Source organism: Sparus aurata, chromosome 8 (assembly GCF_900880675.1).
Source record: "Sparus aurata chromosome 8, fSpaAur1.1, whole genome shotgun sequence".
Lineage (NCBI taxonomy): Eukaryota > Metazoa > Chordata > Actinopteri > Spariformes > Sparidae > Sparus > Sparus aurata.
This window is the reverse complement of record NC_044194.1, coordinates 19,962,471-19,979,850: the sequence shown is the minus strand read 5'-3', so window position 1 is coordinate 19,979,850 and position 17,380 is coordinate 19,962,471. Positions and strand designations below refer to the sequence as shown.

General features: G+C 38.9%; 1 protein-coding gene across 9 annotated transcripts in view; it reads left to right on the top strand.

Annotated features, from left to right (window-relative positions):
- The window catches only part of ap3b2 (adaptor related protein complex 3 subunit beta 2), a 44,750-nt gene that overhangs the window by 12,094 nt on the left and 15,276 nt on the right, over positions 1–17,380 (top strand). For 6 of the 9 annotated variants that reach the window (XM_030425381.1, XM_030425380.1, XM_030425379.1 and 3 more), the window contains exons 2-17: positions 4,018–4,093; positions 4,563–4,637; positions 4,959–5,054; positions 6,047–6,207; positions 6,709–6,775; positions 7,118–7,300; positions 8,635–8,832; positions 10,568–10,665; positions 12,188–12,242; positions 12,336–12,407; positions 12,819–12,881; positions 13,027–13,159; positions 13,568–13,677; positions 13,819–13,995; positions 14,159–14,345; positions 15,258–15,388. In XM_030425381.1, coding sequence (XP_030281241.1) covers positions 4,018–4,093; positions 4,563–4,637; positions 4,959–5,054; positions 6,047–6,207; positions 6,709–6,775; positions 7,118–7,300; positions 8,635–8,832; positions 10,568–10,665; positions 12,188–12,242; positions 12,336–12,407; positions 12,819–12,881; positions 13,027–13,159; positions 13,568–13,677; positions 13,819–13,995; positions 14,159–14,345; positions 15,258–15,388 — 1,882 coding nt within the window. The remainder of the gene's footprint in view (positions 1–4,017; positions 4,094–4,562; positions 4,638–4,958; positions 5,055–6,046; positions 6,208–6,708; positions 6,776–7,117; positions 7,301–8,634; positions 8,833–10,567; positions 10,666–12,187; positions 12,243–12,335; positions 12,408–12,818; positions 12,882–13,026; positions 13,160–13,567; positions 13,678–13,818; positions 13,996–14,158; positions 14,346–15,257; positions 15,389–17,380) is intronic. The other 3 variants (XM_030425384.1, XM_030425382.1, XM_030425378.1) reach the window with 1 other exon arrangement.

Here is a 17,380-nt window from a genome sequence, read left to right as displayed (position 1 = left end):
TTACTTACTTTTTCTAGAAAATATTTAAATGTTTAAAGATATGGATGAGCTTCAAAATACATCTTTGATGTAGTTAATGCTGATAACAGTGATGACCTTTTTGAGAATAACCAAAATGGACTTTGTACAAGGATTAAGGGAAAGAAGTTTTATGATTTATGACTTTATGTGTCCCTCTGCTGTACGGTCCCTGTATGACCGGAGCAGGAGCCTGGTACGCATCTGTTCCCGGTGCATGTTGGACTTTGGCAGAGCTGCCCTTTGTCACTGGTTCTGTTCATTATTTTTATGGACAGAATTTCTAGGCGCAGTCAGGGGCCGGAGGGGGGGTTTGGGAGCCACTGGATTTTATCTCTGCTTTTCACAGACGATGTTGTCTTGTTGGCTCCTTCGAGCCAGGATCTCCAGCATGTCCTGGGGCGGTTTGGAGCTGAGTGTGAAGCAGCTGGGGCGAGAATCAGCACCTCCAAGTCTGAGGCCATGGTTCTCGACCGGAAAAAGGCGTGCTCCCTTGGGGGAGAGTTCCTGCCTCAAGTGGAGGAGTTCAAGTATTTTGGGGTCTTGTTCATGAGTGAGGGAAGGATGGAGCGCGAGATTGACTGGCGGATCGGTGCAGCGGCCGCAGTAATGCAGTCGTTGTATCGGTCTGTCTGGTGAAGAGAGAGCTGAGCCGAAAAGGCGAAGCTCTTGGTTTGCCGGTCAATCTACGTTCCTACCCTCACCTATGGTCATGAACTTTGGGACATGACCCAAGATCCCAGATATAAGTGGCCGAAATTAGTTTCCTTCGCAGGGTGGCGGGGCGCTCCCTTAGAGATAGGGTGAGGAGCTCTGTCACCCGGGAGGAGCTCGGAGTAGAGCCGCTTCTCCTCCACATCGAGAGGAGCCAGCTGAGGTGGCTCCGGTAACCCCATCCGTCCACCCCAGGACACCTTCCTCTGGAGGTGTTCCTGGCATGCCCCACTGGGAGGAGACCCCGAGGAAGACCCAGGACACATTGGAGTGAATATGTCACTCAGCTGGCCTGGGAACGCCTTGGGAACCTCCCGGAGGAGCTGGAGGAAGTGTCCGGGGAGAGGGAAGTCTGGGTGTCCCTGCTCAGACAGCTGCCACCGCAACCCGGACCCAGATAAGCGGAAGAAAATGGATGAATGGATGGATGGAAAACTTTATGTGTTTCGAACATTTGAATGTGGCCATAATGTAAGTCTGGCATGTTAAAAAGCCACTTAGACTAAAATATATGTTTGCCAAAATAAAACTTTTTTTTATGAGTATGCTATGGGAACTAAAAACACTCTCTTCCACTACTGACATTTTTTTAGTTGTTTTTGCCACTAATGAACAGAAAAACACACAAACAGGACTAAATCAAAACCTCTCCAATAATAGGAGTATGTAAATACTCCTATATATATGCATGAGATCACACAACGTCTGAAATGCATTGTATCCACCGAGTAACACCTGTTATATTAGCAGTGTGAGAGGCATAAATCAGTCCCTGGAGTAGATCCTCTGTGTTTCTACAGCTCAGCATCGCAGACCTTCAGTCCCCTGTGGAACACTGTCAGATGGCTCTGCAGGAAGGCAGGAAATCACTTAGATTCATTTTATTGCATCCTTTGTTGCCTTGGAAACTAGTTGGAGGAAATGTGCAGCTCTGTAGCTAATTCGTCACCCCACCCACCACAATACAAACCCCGCCTTTAACTCCTACACATCCAAATGATAAGTTTAATCTTTGACTCTTTCAGTTAGAGAATTCTCTCCTTTTAGTAGTTTTGAGTAAAGTTTATGTTTATGAATGCAAGCTAGAAAACTGACACCAACACAGGTGCTTCACATTGTAGTTGCCGATTGGAGAGTTTTTTTTAGCTTTTTATCGTTCGTTTACATGAACCAGTTTTCATGGATATGGTGATCTGATTATTGTCTTCCTTTTCTTAACAATAGCAGAGCAACAAAACAGATATCTAGTTTGTTTGGAAATGTCATCAATCAGTATTTTTCAACATTTAATTAGGCTGCCGTCCTTATCTTGGCAGCTGTCGCAGTGATCCTGTCTGCACTCTGATTAACCGCTGCTGTTTGCAGGTTTGTTCTAACTGGCCATGTTGTGTATGGGTGAGTTTCTATTGCACCTGGGTGGAGATGTCAGCTTCGATCCACTCAGGCAAGGATCCTTCTTCATATGTGTGAGCTCGCTGTGAGCTCTGTTCCCATCATCTCTGACAGGGGGGATGGATGAACATGGCTACAGGGTAACATGTTAACTGGGTAACAGAGGTCTGTCTAGCAGGCCTGGGCAATATCGATATTATATTGTTACTATGATATGAGACTATATATATTGGCTTCAGTTTTGGATATTGTTATATCAGGATATGGTTTAAGTCTTTCCTGGTTTCAAAGACTGCATTACAGTGCAGTGATTGTAGACTGTTCTACTTGTTCTAATTCTTATCTGTATCCAAGTTGTCCTTACATCCACATTACTGATGATTATAAAGTAGGCTAATGTACCAGTCATCCCTTCAGTATTGTCATGATTTGGAAATGGAAGTAATTGGTAAAATATTATGTATTAATTTTGTCTTTGAGTCGATTTATGACGTGATTTTCAGGAGATTTCAAAATATCCAGATATATATCGCGGCTCATGATCATCCTAAAGCTCAAGATGATTTTCAGTCGAAATGATATTCAATTGTAATATCTCATAAGACAAGGAAAGCAGCAAATCCTCACAATTTAAAAGATGTATCATGGAAGACTGATTAAACAAGTCAATAAATCGACAATTTTTTCAGCCCCAGTGAGAATAATATTTCTATCACATTGGATAATTTTGTGCAAACTCAAAAGTAACTGACTTTACTTGTATTAACAGTCATTATAAGTTATGCAATTATACACTTACTTATATAGCACATTACCACAAGCAGGAAATCAAAAATCTAAATTTGATTAATACAGTCTTCAACTATGCTGGTCAATCTGACAATTTATCCATTAAATCGAAATAAAAAAATAGACACAATTCAAATATGACCTTGTTATACTCAAGGTGCGATTTTCAAGCAGCAAAAATAATCAATATAAAACTAGAATGGCTCTCAGTAGAGCTTATGACTTCAATCAAGCCTGATCCTGTATCATATAAAAAAAAACATATTTCAATCTGCTAGATTTTGATCCATCAAAATATACTCATAGATAACAGCCACACTTACATGCCTGTATGATCAATCTCACAATGTTATAGAAAGTGAGTAAATTAATCCTGGATCTGTCCCTTTAACCAGAACCACACCAAAAGTGAATGGCGTCTGTTCTCGGCTTAGACCCATCCCTGATCCAAGTTTTGTGGAACTCCATTCAAGAGTTTTTATTTTAATCCTGCTGACAAACCAACAAACCAACAGACAAATAACCTCCTTGGCGGAGGTAATAATATAAAAGGAATAGAGAAAAAAATTGAAGAGATTGGAGATTCCCACATTCCACAATTAATTTATAAACAAAGTAGTTGGTAGTTTATTCTCTGTCAATAAACTGATAGTTTCAGCACTGGAATCTTTGTGTCCTTTATGTTTGATTATCAAGTTAACTAATCCATTGTATGTATGATAGTAATATACCTACATGCTGATTAACACTTGTCCTGGGTCACATCTGGGTCAAACCATATCTGCAAAAATATCTAATTTCTCTGAGATGTCAACATGTTTTTTAGGGATTGTGCCACTTTCCAATTACCCTCCTTTATATGAGCTGCGGTTTCAAAGGTTTCCATATTTTGCAAACTGGTTTCTGACTTCAAAGAGAATAATTTCTGGGTCATACTTGCAGACTTTGATAAATTTTGAGTGTTGAATGGAAATTGTAAACAGGCCTGCATTTCATGTTTGTGGCCTCAGTAATCATAGTATTTTGCTTGTTCCTGTCTGCTGAGAAAGAAGCAAAAACAAACTACCAAGCTGTGAACTAATTTTCAGTATTTTCCACCCTCAGACATGATGACTTGAAGGAGATGCTGGACAGCAACAAAGACTCTCTGAAGTTGGAGGCAATGAAGCGGATTGTGGCTGTGAGTATAAATAATGTTTACTTTTGGGATGCAACTGATCAGCAGGTACGCTAAGTGAAGGACAAAGGCCCAGAATAACACAACATGCATCATTTTTGATTAATTCAGACAACTTCAAAGACCCAAATCTTCTTCTCCGTATCAAACCTAATTTAAAAATGTTGATGGCTTATGTCTCCATTTAAAAATGCTGCCATGAAAGATCCAGATCACACACAAACTGAAACTGTAATAGACTAAATCAGCAGAGCAGTTGGCTGTTAAATATTGACATATCTGTGTGAGAATCTGAAGTTCCACGCACATCGCTTCATTCATCGTACCTGCAGGACATAGAAGATGAAAGGGAAGGAGAAGCATGGTCTGGAATAAACTTAAAGAAGTTGTACCTTCTCTTAAATTGTGTGAAACTCTTTACCAGTGTCACCTTATCAAATCGTCATTGCTGATAGTTGTGTTTTCTCTGCAGATGATTGCCCGAGGTAAAAATGCATCAGATCTCTTCCCTGCTGTGGTGAAAAACGTGGCCTGTAAAAACATAGAGGTTTGTACTGAACCCAGCGTCATGTTGCTTTTCTTCAGTTTGTGTGGTTTTACGTGGTTTACTGCGTTAAGGCTTTTTTTATTTTGCTTGCTTGTCATTTATGCATAATCTTATCACATTTTAAAAGTCCAGAGGGGTTTGGCTTTATCTCACCTGAGCAAAATTGCAATTTTCCCTCTCTTCTTTTGAGGGTTTTTATCACTTACTTTATTACTTCATTTTAGATTTATCTCAGTGAAAATAATTGAAGTAATCCACATTATTTGGAATTCAATCTTTTTTTTCATAGGTATGTTTTGCTCTCATTGTTCCTCCCTTCAGGTCAAGAAGCTGGTCTATGTCTACTTGGTGCGTTACGCTGAGGAGCAGCAGGATCTTGCTCTGCTCTCCATTTCCACGTTTCAGCGAGGGCTGAAGGTACAGCATCTTCTATGAGTGTCAATTCCTTCAGATTCTGACCTTTCTGACAACAAAAAGAAAAACATTTATCAAAACCGGGGGTCAAACGTTATGATAAAAATCTGAAAATAAAGATTTACTGTATTCTTTAAGCTATGCTTATAGCTGGTTTAGTTCTATGGTTCTTTGGTCCTGACCATAGACTTTATAAAACATGGCTGTTGTCTTTGTGATATCACATACAGGTTTCTGAAGAGATTGCACTCAAAATGGCCATGCCCTTAAATGTGCATAAGTTTAAGCCTAACTTAAATTTTCTTCGCTACCGTTGCTTCCATTTTCTTGGCTGCTTAAGTGAAGTATTTAAACAACTATTGGAGAAATTGCCACAGAAAGTGTGCAGACATTCATGGCACCGAGAAGACGAATGCTACAAACATCGATATTCTCCTGAGATTTTCTCTAGACCTTTATGACCTATTATTGAGTGTAATATCTTGACAACTATTAAAAGGATTGACGTTAAACTTGTTCCATAAATTCTGACTTGAATCTCTTGACTTTTTATGTTGTGTCATCATCTGATCAATATTTTAATTTGTCCAATAATTTATGACTAAATACCTGTAGAACTAGCTACATCCTCATCATGCTCTGTTTAGTGCTAATTAGCATGCTAATAGGATAAAGTAAGACGATGAACTTGGTAAACATTAAATACGAGTTTAAAGTTTTGTTACAATAGAATTGAATTGAAAGTAAAGACTGGTTTAAAGAAAGGTTACATGTAATTTTAGGTCTGTTTTGAAGCTTGATGCAAAGCTAAACCAGAATTTAATCAGGTTCAAACATGAAATTATCTCTGTTGGTGCAAGCCAGCTGTAGACACTTTTATAGTCTAATCTCGTTATTCACATTTTGGATTGAGCCACGTCAGTCAGTCACATGAACACTGTCAACCAAGAAGCAGAAATATTTGCACATGAAATTCTTGCTCTGTTCTGTTGCAGGATCCAAACCAGCTGATCAGAGCCAGCGCCCTGCGAGTTCTCTCTAGCATCCGAGTTACAATCATCGTCCCCATAATGATGTTGGCCATCAAAGAGGCTGCTTCTGATATGTCTCCTTATGTCAGGAAGACAGCTGCTCACGCAATCCCCAAACTCTACAGGTGACTTACTGAGAACTTTTCAGTACTTTCTCACTTCCTATTTATGTCCTTATTTAAAGATGCCCACTAGTTCCAGATATTACTGCTCAAACTGAGGCTTATATAACAATGATTAAAAGGAGCATGAATTATACATTTGTAAGTTAGACATCTTTTTTTTTGAGAATTTAATATTCACTTTGCAGAGTCCTTATCCCCAGTGTGAGAACCACTTGAATAAGATCAAATGCTGTTATTAGTTACTGTCTTACTTAAATTAAAGCCCTTTTTCTTATGAAAATGTAGACTGTGTCCTTATGTCTTACATCTTGAAACGTCTATAATAAAACATACTGTGTGTGACTTTTTTTTTTAAAGCCCATTGTGGTAGTAAAAGGCACATTCTCCAGAAATTCATTACTGCTCCAACAATAAATTCCATTTGTTTTAAATGTGAGATAGATTTTCTAAGTCTTTTCTCCAACATTTCTTTTTTCATGATTTATTCTTTTTTGCTCTCAGTTTGGATCCAGAACAGAAGGACCAACTGATTGAAGTCATAGAGAAACTCCTCGCTGACAAAACCACGGTGGGTTTTTGCACTACTGATCCAGTATTTGAAAAAAACACTGAGTGCAAAAACATTGGAATTAACTTCTGTGCATAGAACCAGATTGCACTCATTGCCTCAGTTGTTTCACGGCTTATCATTTGTTTAACTAGTCTCCCTCTTAACAATACAGTAAGTCCAACCAAAATATACCAGAAACAGGCTGTAGAATCCAGTCACCATTTTGAGGTTTATAGTTTAACTTGTAATGTAATTTAAGAATGACTTGACAGTAATTCTCAAAGATAATATGTACTCTGAGGTATTAAAGATCATTATCAGAACATCACTACATGTTGTGTGATTGAAATTGTGCTGCAGTTGGTGGCAGGAAGCGTTGTCATGGCTTTTGAGGAGGTGTGTCCGGAGCGCATCGACCTGATTCACAAGAACTACAGGAAGCTGTGTAACCTTCTGATCGACGTGGAGGAGTGGGGGCAGGTCGTCATAATCAACATGCTGACCCGCTATGCCAGGACCCAGTTCCTCAACCCAAACATGAACGTAAGTAGAAATCGTAGACAGAATCTTTACAGTCCAAAAAATGATCAGTGTAACCTCTGCTCACTGTAGACAATAGTTGGTAATCAAATCTATTCTTCCAACGAAAGCTCGTGTCAGGCTTCTTAGCTTGCCAGTTGAGAAAGTTAACTAGCAACTAAAGCAACATCTAACAATACATTTTTATAAACAAATTTCATAATTGATAAGTAATTAAGTCCTGATCCCTTTTGGATATATACTCAGATGAAAACAGAACAGAGACAGAACAGAGACAATATATTTGTTGTTTAACCTCATCAACTTCATTGATTTTTGTAAAAGAAAAGCCAAATCTGAGATAAAATGAAGTGAAAATGTTCATCACACTTTCATAGAGCCCAATGTGATGCTTTCAAGTTGCTTGTTTTGTCCAACCAACAATCCAACACATATTCAGTAACACTTTATATTAACCATCATTGAAATATGGCTAATTGATAGTAAATCAAACTTGATTTAACAGTTATTTAACTGATAACAAGCATTACAGTGTTTTATTGTTCTTTAAGCAGTTGTAAAGGTTTATAAACATTAGTTGCAACTTTATAATGGCCACCAAATAATGGATCCGATTGCATAGCCATGTTTACTAGATTTTTTCCAGTTTTACTCAATATACACTATGTATTTTTTTTGGTTTTCAGAGTCACTGCATACACAGTGGTGTGTATCATTTGATATAACATAACATATTTTACATAAAAGACTACGTACTTAAATCGTTCAACTGACCATTGCATGGTAAAGAGGTGCATGTAAAACTTGCAAAACTCAGCAGTAAGTTTACGTACGTTTATGTTGTCACTAACAACTCATTTGCATAGGAATAGGTTTTGGGAGATTACTGTGCAACAAAACTGTTAAGGTACAGTTATTACAGTAATGCAACTATTATTTTGTTAGATTATTTTTTTTCTTCCATTCCTGCTATTGTGACTCTGCAGAGGTACAAATTGAAACCTTCTTGTCATTATTTTCTTCTTTGAGCGTTGCCAACTTGGTGATATTTTTTTTAATCAGTTTTCCAGACCCACCTGTAGTCTTATTTTCTCATATGGAACCAGCAACAAAAAGCCATTTTTCAGGCTGTTTTGAACATTGTTATTGTGGTAATTTTCAGTGCATGTGGTGACAAACTGCTATAGCCATTTTGCTTTTAACACAAGGAGGTCTGATGATAATGTTTCTCATACACAGCGTTTCTGCTTTTTAACAAAGATATTTAGAAGCAAATTACCATCTGGTGACTTCTAGAGACTTTTAAGATGCCTATTTAATCCCCACCATCTCTACAGGAGTCCCTGTTGGAGGAGGGGAGTGGCGGGGACAGGACTTTCTATGGCTCAGATGAAGATGAGGACGAGGATGAGGAGGAGAAAGAAAAGAAGGCTGAGACTCCTGCCATGGCCAAGAGGAAGCCATATGTGATGGATCCAGACCACCGTCTGCTGCTGAGGAACACCAAGCCACTCCTACAGAGCCGCAACGCAGCTGTGAGACCAATTCTCCTTTAAATAATACTCACACACATTACATCAGTACAAGACAGCACAGCACATTAACTCTCCTTTTAAGTCGGTTTCCACGGCAGAGATTTACAGTGTCCTTTTTTCGTCAGTGTTGAGTAGCAGGTTGGTGTTGTGGGTAGTTGAGTTCTTACTAACAAGCTTCCGACCAACTGAAGTGTCCCTGAGCAAGACGCTTAATCAGAGCTGACCTGAAGTGATAATTTCCCGGAGGAAATTAATAAATCATCACACCACATTAGTGCTGCTTTGGTCACCTTGGAAAGCCCGTTTTGTATTATGCTGGATGTTATGAAATTCAACCGTCACACATTATTCTGCCTTTGTGCTGCTGTAGTCAAGCTGGCTGCTTCAGGGCGGTTTAAGATTAACCCTGCTGTTCCTCAAGCAACACATTTATAACCCTATCTTAAATGTGGTTTGTGCTGCTTAATGTTTGCACCTATTAAAGCAACATTATGTAACAATTTGAGTTTAACTTGAAAATCATTTTGATAGTACACTGTCTTGTAATAATGAGTAGTGTCTTTGTCAGTCCTACTTGCACCCCAATTGCTTATATTTGAACTATGTTACTTGGGTGGCAGGTAGGACCTCCTGGTGAAAAAGTGTGTAACGCTTTACGACACTAAGCTACACCTCAGAGTGTAAGTGTACAGGTGACATGGAATCATATTCTCTTGAGAAAACGTTTTCTGGTTTGCCTCCTGATGTCCTCCAGCTGTTTTGCATTTAAAGAGACAAATAGCTTCACTTGTTGGTAAAGCAACTGTCAATTGCTGCCTATTGTTGCTACTGTTAGGTCGTTAACTCATCTGACAGTTCTTCTGAATATGTTGTTACAGAAACCTGGGATTTGTATTAACAACAGTGGTGTCGCACAAGACCCCAATTCCTACTTAATGTTGCTTCGCTTAATTACCTTCGTCAGGGAGTTTATGTGTTGTCTTCGAGAAAATGTTCATGTGGTTCAATGTTCAAAAGACACATATTGTTCTCTATAGCACGTCTATTCACCCTTTGCGTGAATGCTACTGTCTCTTTAAGGCCCCCTCCCGAAGAAGTACTACTCCCTGAACTGCACACCACTTGCCTCAGTTCTGCAAGTGTTTTTGCATTCATTGCCATACTGGGACATGACTGTATAATTTTGACATCACAACCTCACAGTCGTCCTGATGGCACCTAAAGGCAAAGTTTCTGAAACAGAATGTGAGATTTCACTGTGAATAAAACAATTTGATACTTTCAAGGTATTTAAATGGCACCTTGACCTGCTTCATATAAATAAAACAAAGAATGTCTCACTTTCTACAATATGGGACCTTTAATGATGGTTTAAATTTTGTGTAAAATGCTGATTGAGACCTAAAAAAGCCCTTTCACTTGAATTATTTGCCAGTTTATTTCTTAGAATAAATTTTAATAATCTCACTCTTTTAGCGAGCAGAAAACAGTATTTGCTTTAATATTTCATGCATATTCAACACATTGAAACAATAAATCCGACATTTTCAACATACAGCAGTTAAAGGCAGTGATGCATTGGTAATAGACCTTTGCTTTGAATTTTCATGGAGAACAAAGTTTGAATACAAAACCCAGAGCAAAAATATAGCACATATACGTTTTTACTGTATTTTATGTTGTGTGATTGTACCACTGGTAATGATTTACTTTTGTCTCTGTTTTCCCATTCCAGGTGGTGATGGCTGTGGCTCAGCTGTATTTCCATCTTGCCCCTAAAGCAGAGGTTGGGGTGATTGCCAAGGCCTTGGTCCGTCTCCTCAGGAGCCACAGGTGAGCATTACCGTCTAGAATTTGAAATCAATTGTCCATTCAAATTACTATACCATAGATTTGGCAGCAGCATAGTCCAAAATGTATCATAGAGAAGTCAAGCCAGTAGTATGAGCTACCTCACAACGTTATTGTGGCTGAGAGGGTTGAAAAGAAAGAGATCTGCGTTTATGAGTCTCACTTGAAAAAAAGACAAAAAACAAGTCCAAATGCCCCAAAATAAAGAACGAGAACACACAGCTGAATGTGAGGAGAGAAAGCTATAATGACCATGAAACTCACTAAAGTGGAAAGCAGTAAAACAAAAAGACAAGTGAGGGTAGTAAAATAAATCTCTACTGCCCTGAAGCAGGAAGTGAAATTAAAGAGGGAGCTCGGTGAGACTGAAGTAAACATGAAAGCATAAACCATAAGGAGTGATGATGGCACATAAGTGGCCTCTTGGCTGTAAGTCCTGCAGACTGTCAGCTTCTTATTGAACAAGTGCTCCTGTGGCTCTGGGTTTGTTGTAATGGGATCATCATTCAGCAGCGACCAAACAGCAGCATCTCTCTGTGGGGGATTCGTCTTAAGTCCATTGTGCTGGGCAATGTTTCACTAGACTTAATTATGTGTATGGAGTTAGTGGTGTTTCAGCTCTAATTATTACCACTACGGTTTAATACTACGAAGAATAATGCTTCAATGTTTAAAAAGAAAGCTACTCAAGTGTTGTAAGAAACATTATTGGTCTTGTTTGTGTTAGAGACTGTTTACGACAAAAGCAGATGCAAAGCTACACAATGTAGCAGCTGTATTTTATCAGAGTAATTATACCAGAAACACTCCTTACGTTGGCGTCAACAGTTTGCCTTCTTTGACTCAGGAAATTCTGTAGGCATGATTTTTATGCTGCATTTTGCAGAATGGAAAGCAATGGGAAAACCTTACATTATTATTGTATTTTCCATAGAATTTATTAAACAATACATTTACAACAAGGCAGGATAACAATATCCCCTGGGTGCATATTTGAGTAGTAAAGGAATTGTAAACATAAAAAAACATTATTGAATAAAATAATTTGATTTAAATACATGACTTCTGAAATAAAAACAGACAACAACATAGTACATAACAAACAGTGCAACAGAACTAATACATGATAAAAATGATAGATAATGAAATAATAGATTGATGAAAAAAAATAAAAGATAACATGAATTGGTCTTAGATTAGTGCTTCTGCAGTATTTTAATGAAAGAATGTTACATACTATGTAGTGATAACTATTTTTGGACACCCAAAAAGATGTTGTATTATTAACTAGATAATAATTCTATAGTGCTCAGATGTGTGAGTCCGATGATTTTGTGGTTTTCTAAATATTGATGCAAATGTTGCCACTGTTGTGAAGAGACCGTCAGTATGGCCACAGGGTGTCTCAGACTAGAGATGAAATAGGATTGACACTTTATTATATACTTTTTCTATCCTACTTTTTTTCATCATCAATCTTTCTTGTGTCTGTTTCTTCATCCAGTGAAGTTCAGTATGTTGTTCTTCAGAACGTGGCAACAATGACGATCAAAAGAAGGGTGAGCTGCACCTGATGGTATTTTGTTTTTTTGCTGATGTAGCTGCAGATTCACTGAGATTTTTCTTACTCTTCCTGTCTTTCTGCTTCACAGGGGATGTTTGAACCTTACCTGAAGAGTTTCTACATCCGGTCTACAGACCCTACCCAGATCAAAGTCCTAAAGGTTATTATATATTCTGTTCTATTGTGCTGCCACGCTTTTCTCTATAAAAAGACGGTTACGTCTCTCAACTCCGAGGCCTGGTAATATAACATACGGTACATCAGCTGCATTTGCACTCAATCATTTGTTCCAACTTACATACATCAAATCATAAACTAGAGACTTTTTTGCTGAACAGAGATGTCGTTATCTTACTGTTCCAAATTACCATGAATCAGAGAAGCAGTTTACTAAGATATAGACATATAGAAAAAAGTATGATTTTAAATGTGAAAGCACAGACTTTGGCAGAAGCCCTCAGTATGTGAAAAATGCTACAGGAAAAAGCTACACAGTAGATACAGTTATTAGAGTCTTGTAAATTAAGTTTGCAGACTTCAAAATGGTCATTTTCTTTTTTGTGTTTTGCAGCTGGAGGTCCTCACCAATCTGGCCAATGAGACAAACATCTCCACCATTCTCAGAGAGTTTCAGGTACGGACGGTTGAACTGAACTTTTGGTATTGTCTTGAATCACAGTTGAAAATCACTTTCTTCTGCAAGGAGGGATTCACCTAGCCTAGAAAGCAGCCTTCTTCTTGTATTGCTGGACTTAGTGAGTATTTTTTTTTTCCGGCAGACATACATTAAAAGCATGGATAAAGACTTTGTGGCTGCCACAATCCAAGCCATCGGCCGTTGTGCCACCAACATTGGAGAGGTGAGGGACACGTGCCTGAATGGCCTCGTGCAGCTGCTGTCCAACCGAGACGGTAAGTCTTTCTATGTGGTACTCTAGATGCTCTTTAAGTGACACACATTGCAGTAAATGCCATTGAAGAATAAATTGCTGCAGCTGGAAGTTTTGACTACTAGGTCAAATGATAATTTACAGCCTGGCACCATTTCTATATGCTTTCACGTCTCCATTATAGTCTGAGTAAATAAATTCATGTTTTGACAGTGTTTTTGTAAGTCGCTACTCTAAGGAATACGTAAACAACCTGGTTGTCTTCTCAACAGCAGCAGCAAAAATGATTTGGAAACACTTGTAAAGACTCAAAAGGGGCTCAATTTAGACGGAATTCATATTAGTAACTCAATCTATGATGAGGATGAAGGAAAACTAATTTAATGTTAATTTATGATTTCAATGAGTGATTCTTCCTCCTGTTGTACAGAGTTGGTTGTAGCCGAGTCTGTGGTGGTTATCAAGAAGCTGTTGCAGATGCAGCCAGAGAAGCACAGTGACATCATAAAGCACATGGCTAAACTAACAGACAACATCCAGGTGAGTCTCATTCACAGCTGCTGTCAATGTCTTTGAAGAGTTGTTCTTTTATTTCAACTCTCCTCTTGGATATATCCCTGTCCAGAACCAGTAGAAGATAAGGACATACACAAACATTTAATGTAGTTTATCTGTTTTCAGGTGCCAATGGCGCGGGCCAGCATCCTGTGGCTGATTGGAGAATATTGTGAGCACGTTCCTAAGATCGCCCCAGATGTCCTGAGGAAGATGGCCAAGTCGTTCACTAACGAGGAGGATATTGTTAAGCTACAAATCATCAATTTAGCCGCCAAGCTCTATCTCACCAACTCCAAACAGGTGTGCCTATCATGTTTGACTACCACTAATATTGACACAACTTTGACTTGTCAATAGTGTCTGCAATGCTACAAAGCTTCAGTGTAGTAACATCACCAATACAAAACGTTTTGTAACTCAAGCAGAATCAAATCTTCACAATTTGTTTGCCTTCTTTTCACAGACCAAACTGTTGACACAGTATGTTCTCAACTTGGCCAAGTATGACCAGAACTATGACATCCGTGATCGGGCACGCTTCATTCGCCAGCTCATCGTGCCCACCGAGAAGAGTGGGGCACTCAGCAAGTATGCAAAGAAACTGTTCCTCGCCCTCAAACCTGCACCAGTCCTCGAGTCTCCATTTAAAGGTACATAAGTCCTCACAGGGTCGCAGCCTAGAGAAAGCTAACACAGTCCCAGTAATATTCTTGAGATAACTGTAAACACTGAAAAAGATTATGTGTCTTTATCAGCTAGCAGGTTTTTATCTAGTTTGTCATATTCCATTTTCCTGTTTTTCAAACCCTTAAATGTTTATAATGCGAGAAAGCCAACTTTTGCAATAAAGCAAACTAAACTGGTCGACATGTTTTGAGCAATTTATTAGGGCTTAATTACATTTGGTGCTAAAGCCCTTGCTGAGGTTTTCATAATGTAAAGAGTCACGGGGATGGACCCAAAGGGAGAGATGTGAGGCAGAAATACTGCGTGATGTGAAAGGGACAGGTATACTGAAAACACAGGCCAATAGTTATTCTACTTTGTCCCATTTTTTCGACCAACTTACTGTATCAATGATCAGCAGTGACGCAAAGCTCCTGGAGGCAAATCAAAAACTTGACTCCAATTGTCGCAATTTCGAGTGACACATTGTACTAATTTTAGCTGTTATTCATATCACAGACACAGATGTGATACAGGCACTTAGAAAACATATAAAACATTCGCTTATAATTCCAAACGTGTTCTGTGTTTTCTTCAGTATAAAGGCAATTCAGTGATCATTTTCTGCACATCCATGGTTACATTGCAAACAAGAACTACTCATAGCTAATTCTGCAAACTTGTAAAGGCCTGGTGAGTAGAATTTAGTAGCATCTAGTGGTGTGGTTGCAAATTGCAACCAATGAATTATACGTTGTAAAAATTATGGGAACTATGGTTCAAAATTTTGGGGGATGGTTATCCCCCCTAAGAGGTAGTGACAAAGTACCCTTTGTGTTGCATTGACCTTTGTTTGTCTGTGCAAAATCTGGATTCCTTTTTTCTTGTTTTTGCAGATCGAGACCACTTTCAGTTGGGTTCATTGTCCCACCTGCTGAATGCGAAGGCCGGCGGCTACCAGGAACTGCCTGACTGGCCTGAAGCCGCCCCAGACCCCTCCGTGCGCAACGTGGAGGTGAAGGATTCTGTGCGTGCAGTGGGAACAGTAACTTACAGAGACACGGGGGCCCTCTGGGATCTCCAGGGGCCCAAAAAGTTGGAGGGGAGCGAGAGTTGCTCCTGCCCCAGAGCGGTGCCTCAGAGGGGCTAGACAGAGTCACCAAAGCCTCACATCCAATATAACATCAACTCCAATATAACATTGATTCCCCTTTCACCAGCCATCTTTCATTCATAAGCATTAACAGCTCATCTGTGACATGCATCCTTTTTTGCCTCCATCTGTTTCCAAATGGATGCTGCTGAACTTCTCCCCCCTCCAGGGAGGAGAATGAGTCACAACGGAGAAAAGAGGATTACAGTCTCTATTTAAAAACTTCTGATTCACAATGAAAACAGTGAGCAGCAGTGAACTCCTCGCCCTCTCTGCTGCACTTGCCTCTGTTCGGCAGCAGCTTACTCGCCCTGTCCAGGTGATTTCTCACCAGTGTCTGAGCCAATAGCACATGTGATACAGAAGGGAGCTACAGCTAAGTCTTCACTACAAATCAGCATCAACAGCAGTTAACCTCATATCCTACTGTTCTGTTAAAGGCTGAACTAAAGAGGAGTTTTAAGAGGTCATCAACAATAATACCGCGTACAGATGCAGCCAGAAGTTAATATTATGCATCTGTATTCAATTTATTTGTTTTCAACCAAATTATTCCTGAATTTTTAATTAGTAAACCAAATTTTACTCTACTGGATTGTCGCTGAACAAACTTTAATTTGATCTGAGTGCTTTAAGAGCAATTAAGAGGTTCAATCTTCCTACTCCCAACTCACCTAATGCCCTTCTCTTCTTCTCCATCACATTCACTCCATGTGCCATCGGTTCATACCCAACAATGTGAAAAAAATGACGACATGAAATCAATACTTGAGTGCATCACTTCTCATCAAAATCAAGACTCATAAAACTGCTTGATTTTAAATTTCAGGAGTGACCTCAAGCCTTGTATTTGCTGTCATATTGTTATTATAGTATTTATTTTATTACTCACAGCCCATTGTTCCATACCTAATGTTAATGTGTCATTAAATTATGATGCAGATTTCAAGATGAGGCCACAGGTGCATTGAATGTTAGTTCGATTTTACTTTTGGTTTGCAAGAGACAGGCCTGTAGAAGACCAGACCAGTTTATATAAGCAAATAAGTCACATTACTGTCGGCTGCTTTCCAAAGCATTTAATTCACCTTTAATTCAATTCCCAACCCTCCAGGCAGATGTTTGTTTCCATTACAAGGAGTTGAAAGATAGCTGATCCATCACAGCGAACGATTCTATGCTCTTATTTTGTTATCACAATGACTTTACATCAGACACAGTAGCTGCATTCAAACAAACTCTGACATCTGATTGATTTTCCAACAATATATCTCATAACCAGAACTAGGTTTGCAATGCCATGACACGATTTTAAATATTTTCATTGTGGTATAGTCTGCATCAGATTACATTATTTTATGACATCATTTTAAGGTCAGGAAGCTGATAACTGACAGATCACGACAAACCCTTTCTATACCTGATTAGACACCCTCACTCAAATTCATTGGGCGCCTATTCCCCGCACCCTTTCGCTATCTGCACTGTTTCCAAAACCAATGGATTTGTTTAGCAAACCAGAATCAAATTTGGTAATTAGAGAGTGAAGCATGCAATCAGAGAACCTTGAAATAACTAAAACAAAATGGTAGATTTATTGAAAACATCCACTTTCTGCCTCTTTAAGCGATAATAGCACAAATTCAACCTTGCACAAATTCAACCTTGACTAAACCTACTGATAAAAAAGAAAAAAGAAGTGACAAAGCCTGAACCTGTGTTGTTTGAAAAAATTAATTGTACTATTTCATAACTAATAGCATAAATAACATTTAAAAATTAAAAATTCATTTAAAAACCTATAGTATGCTTTGAAAAATGGTCTGCAATGATGTATAATGTGCATGATTTGACTTAAAAAAAAGC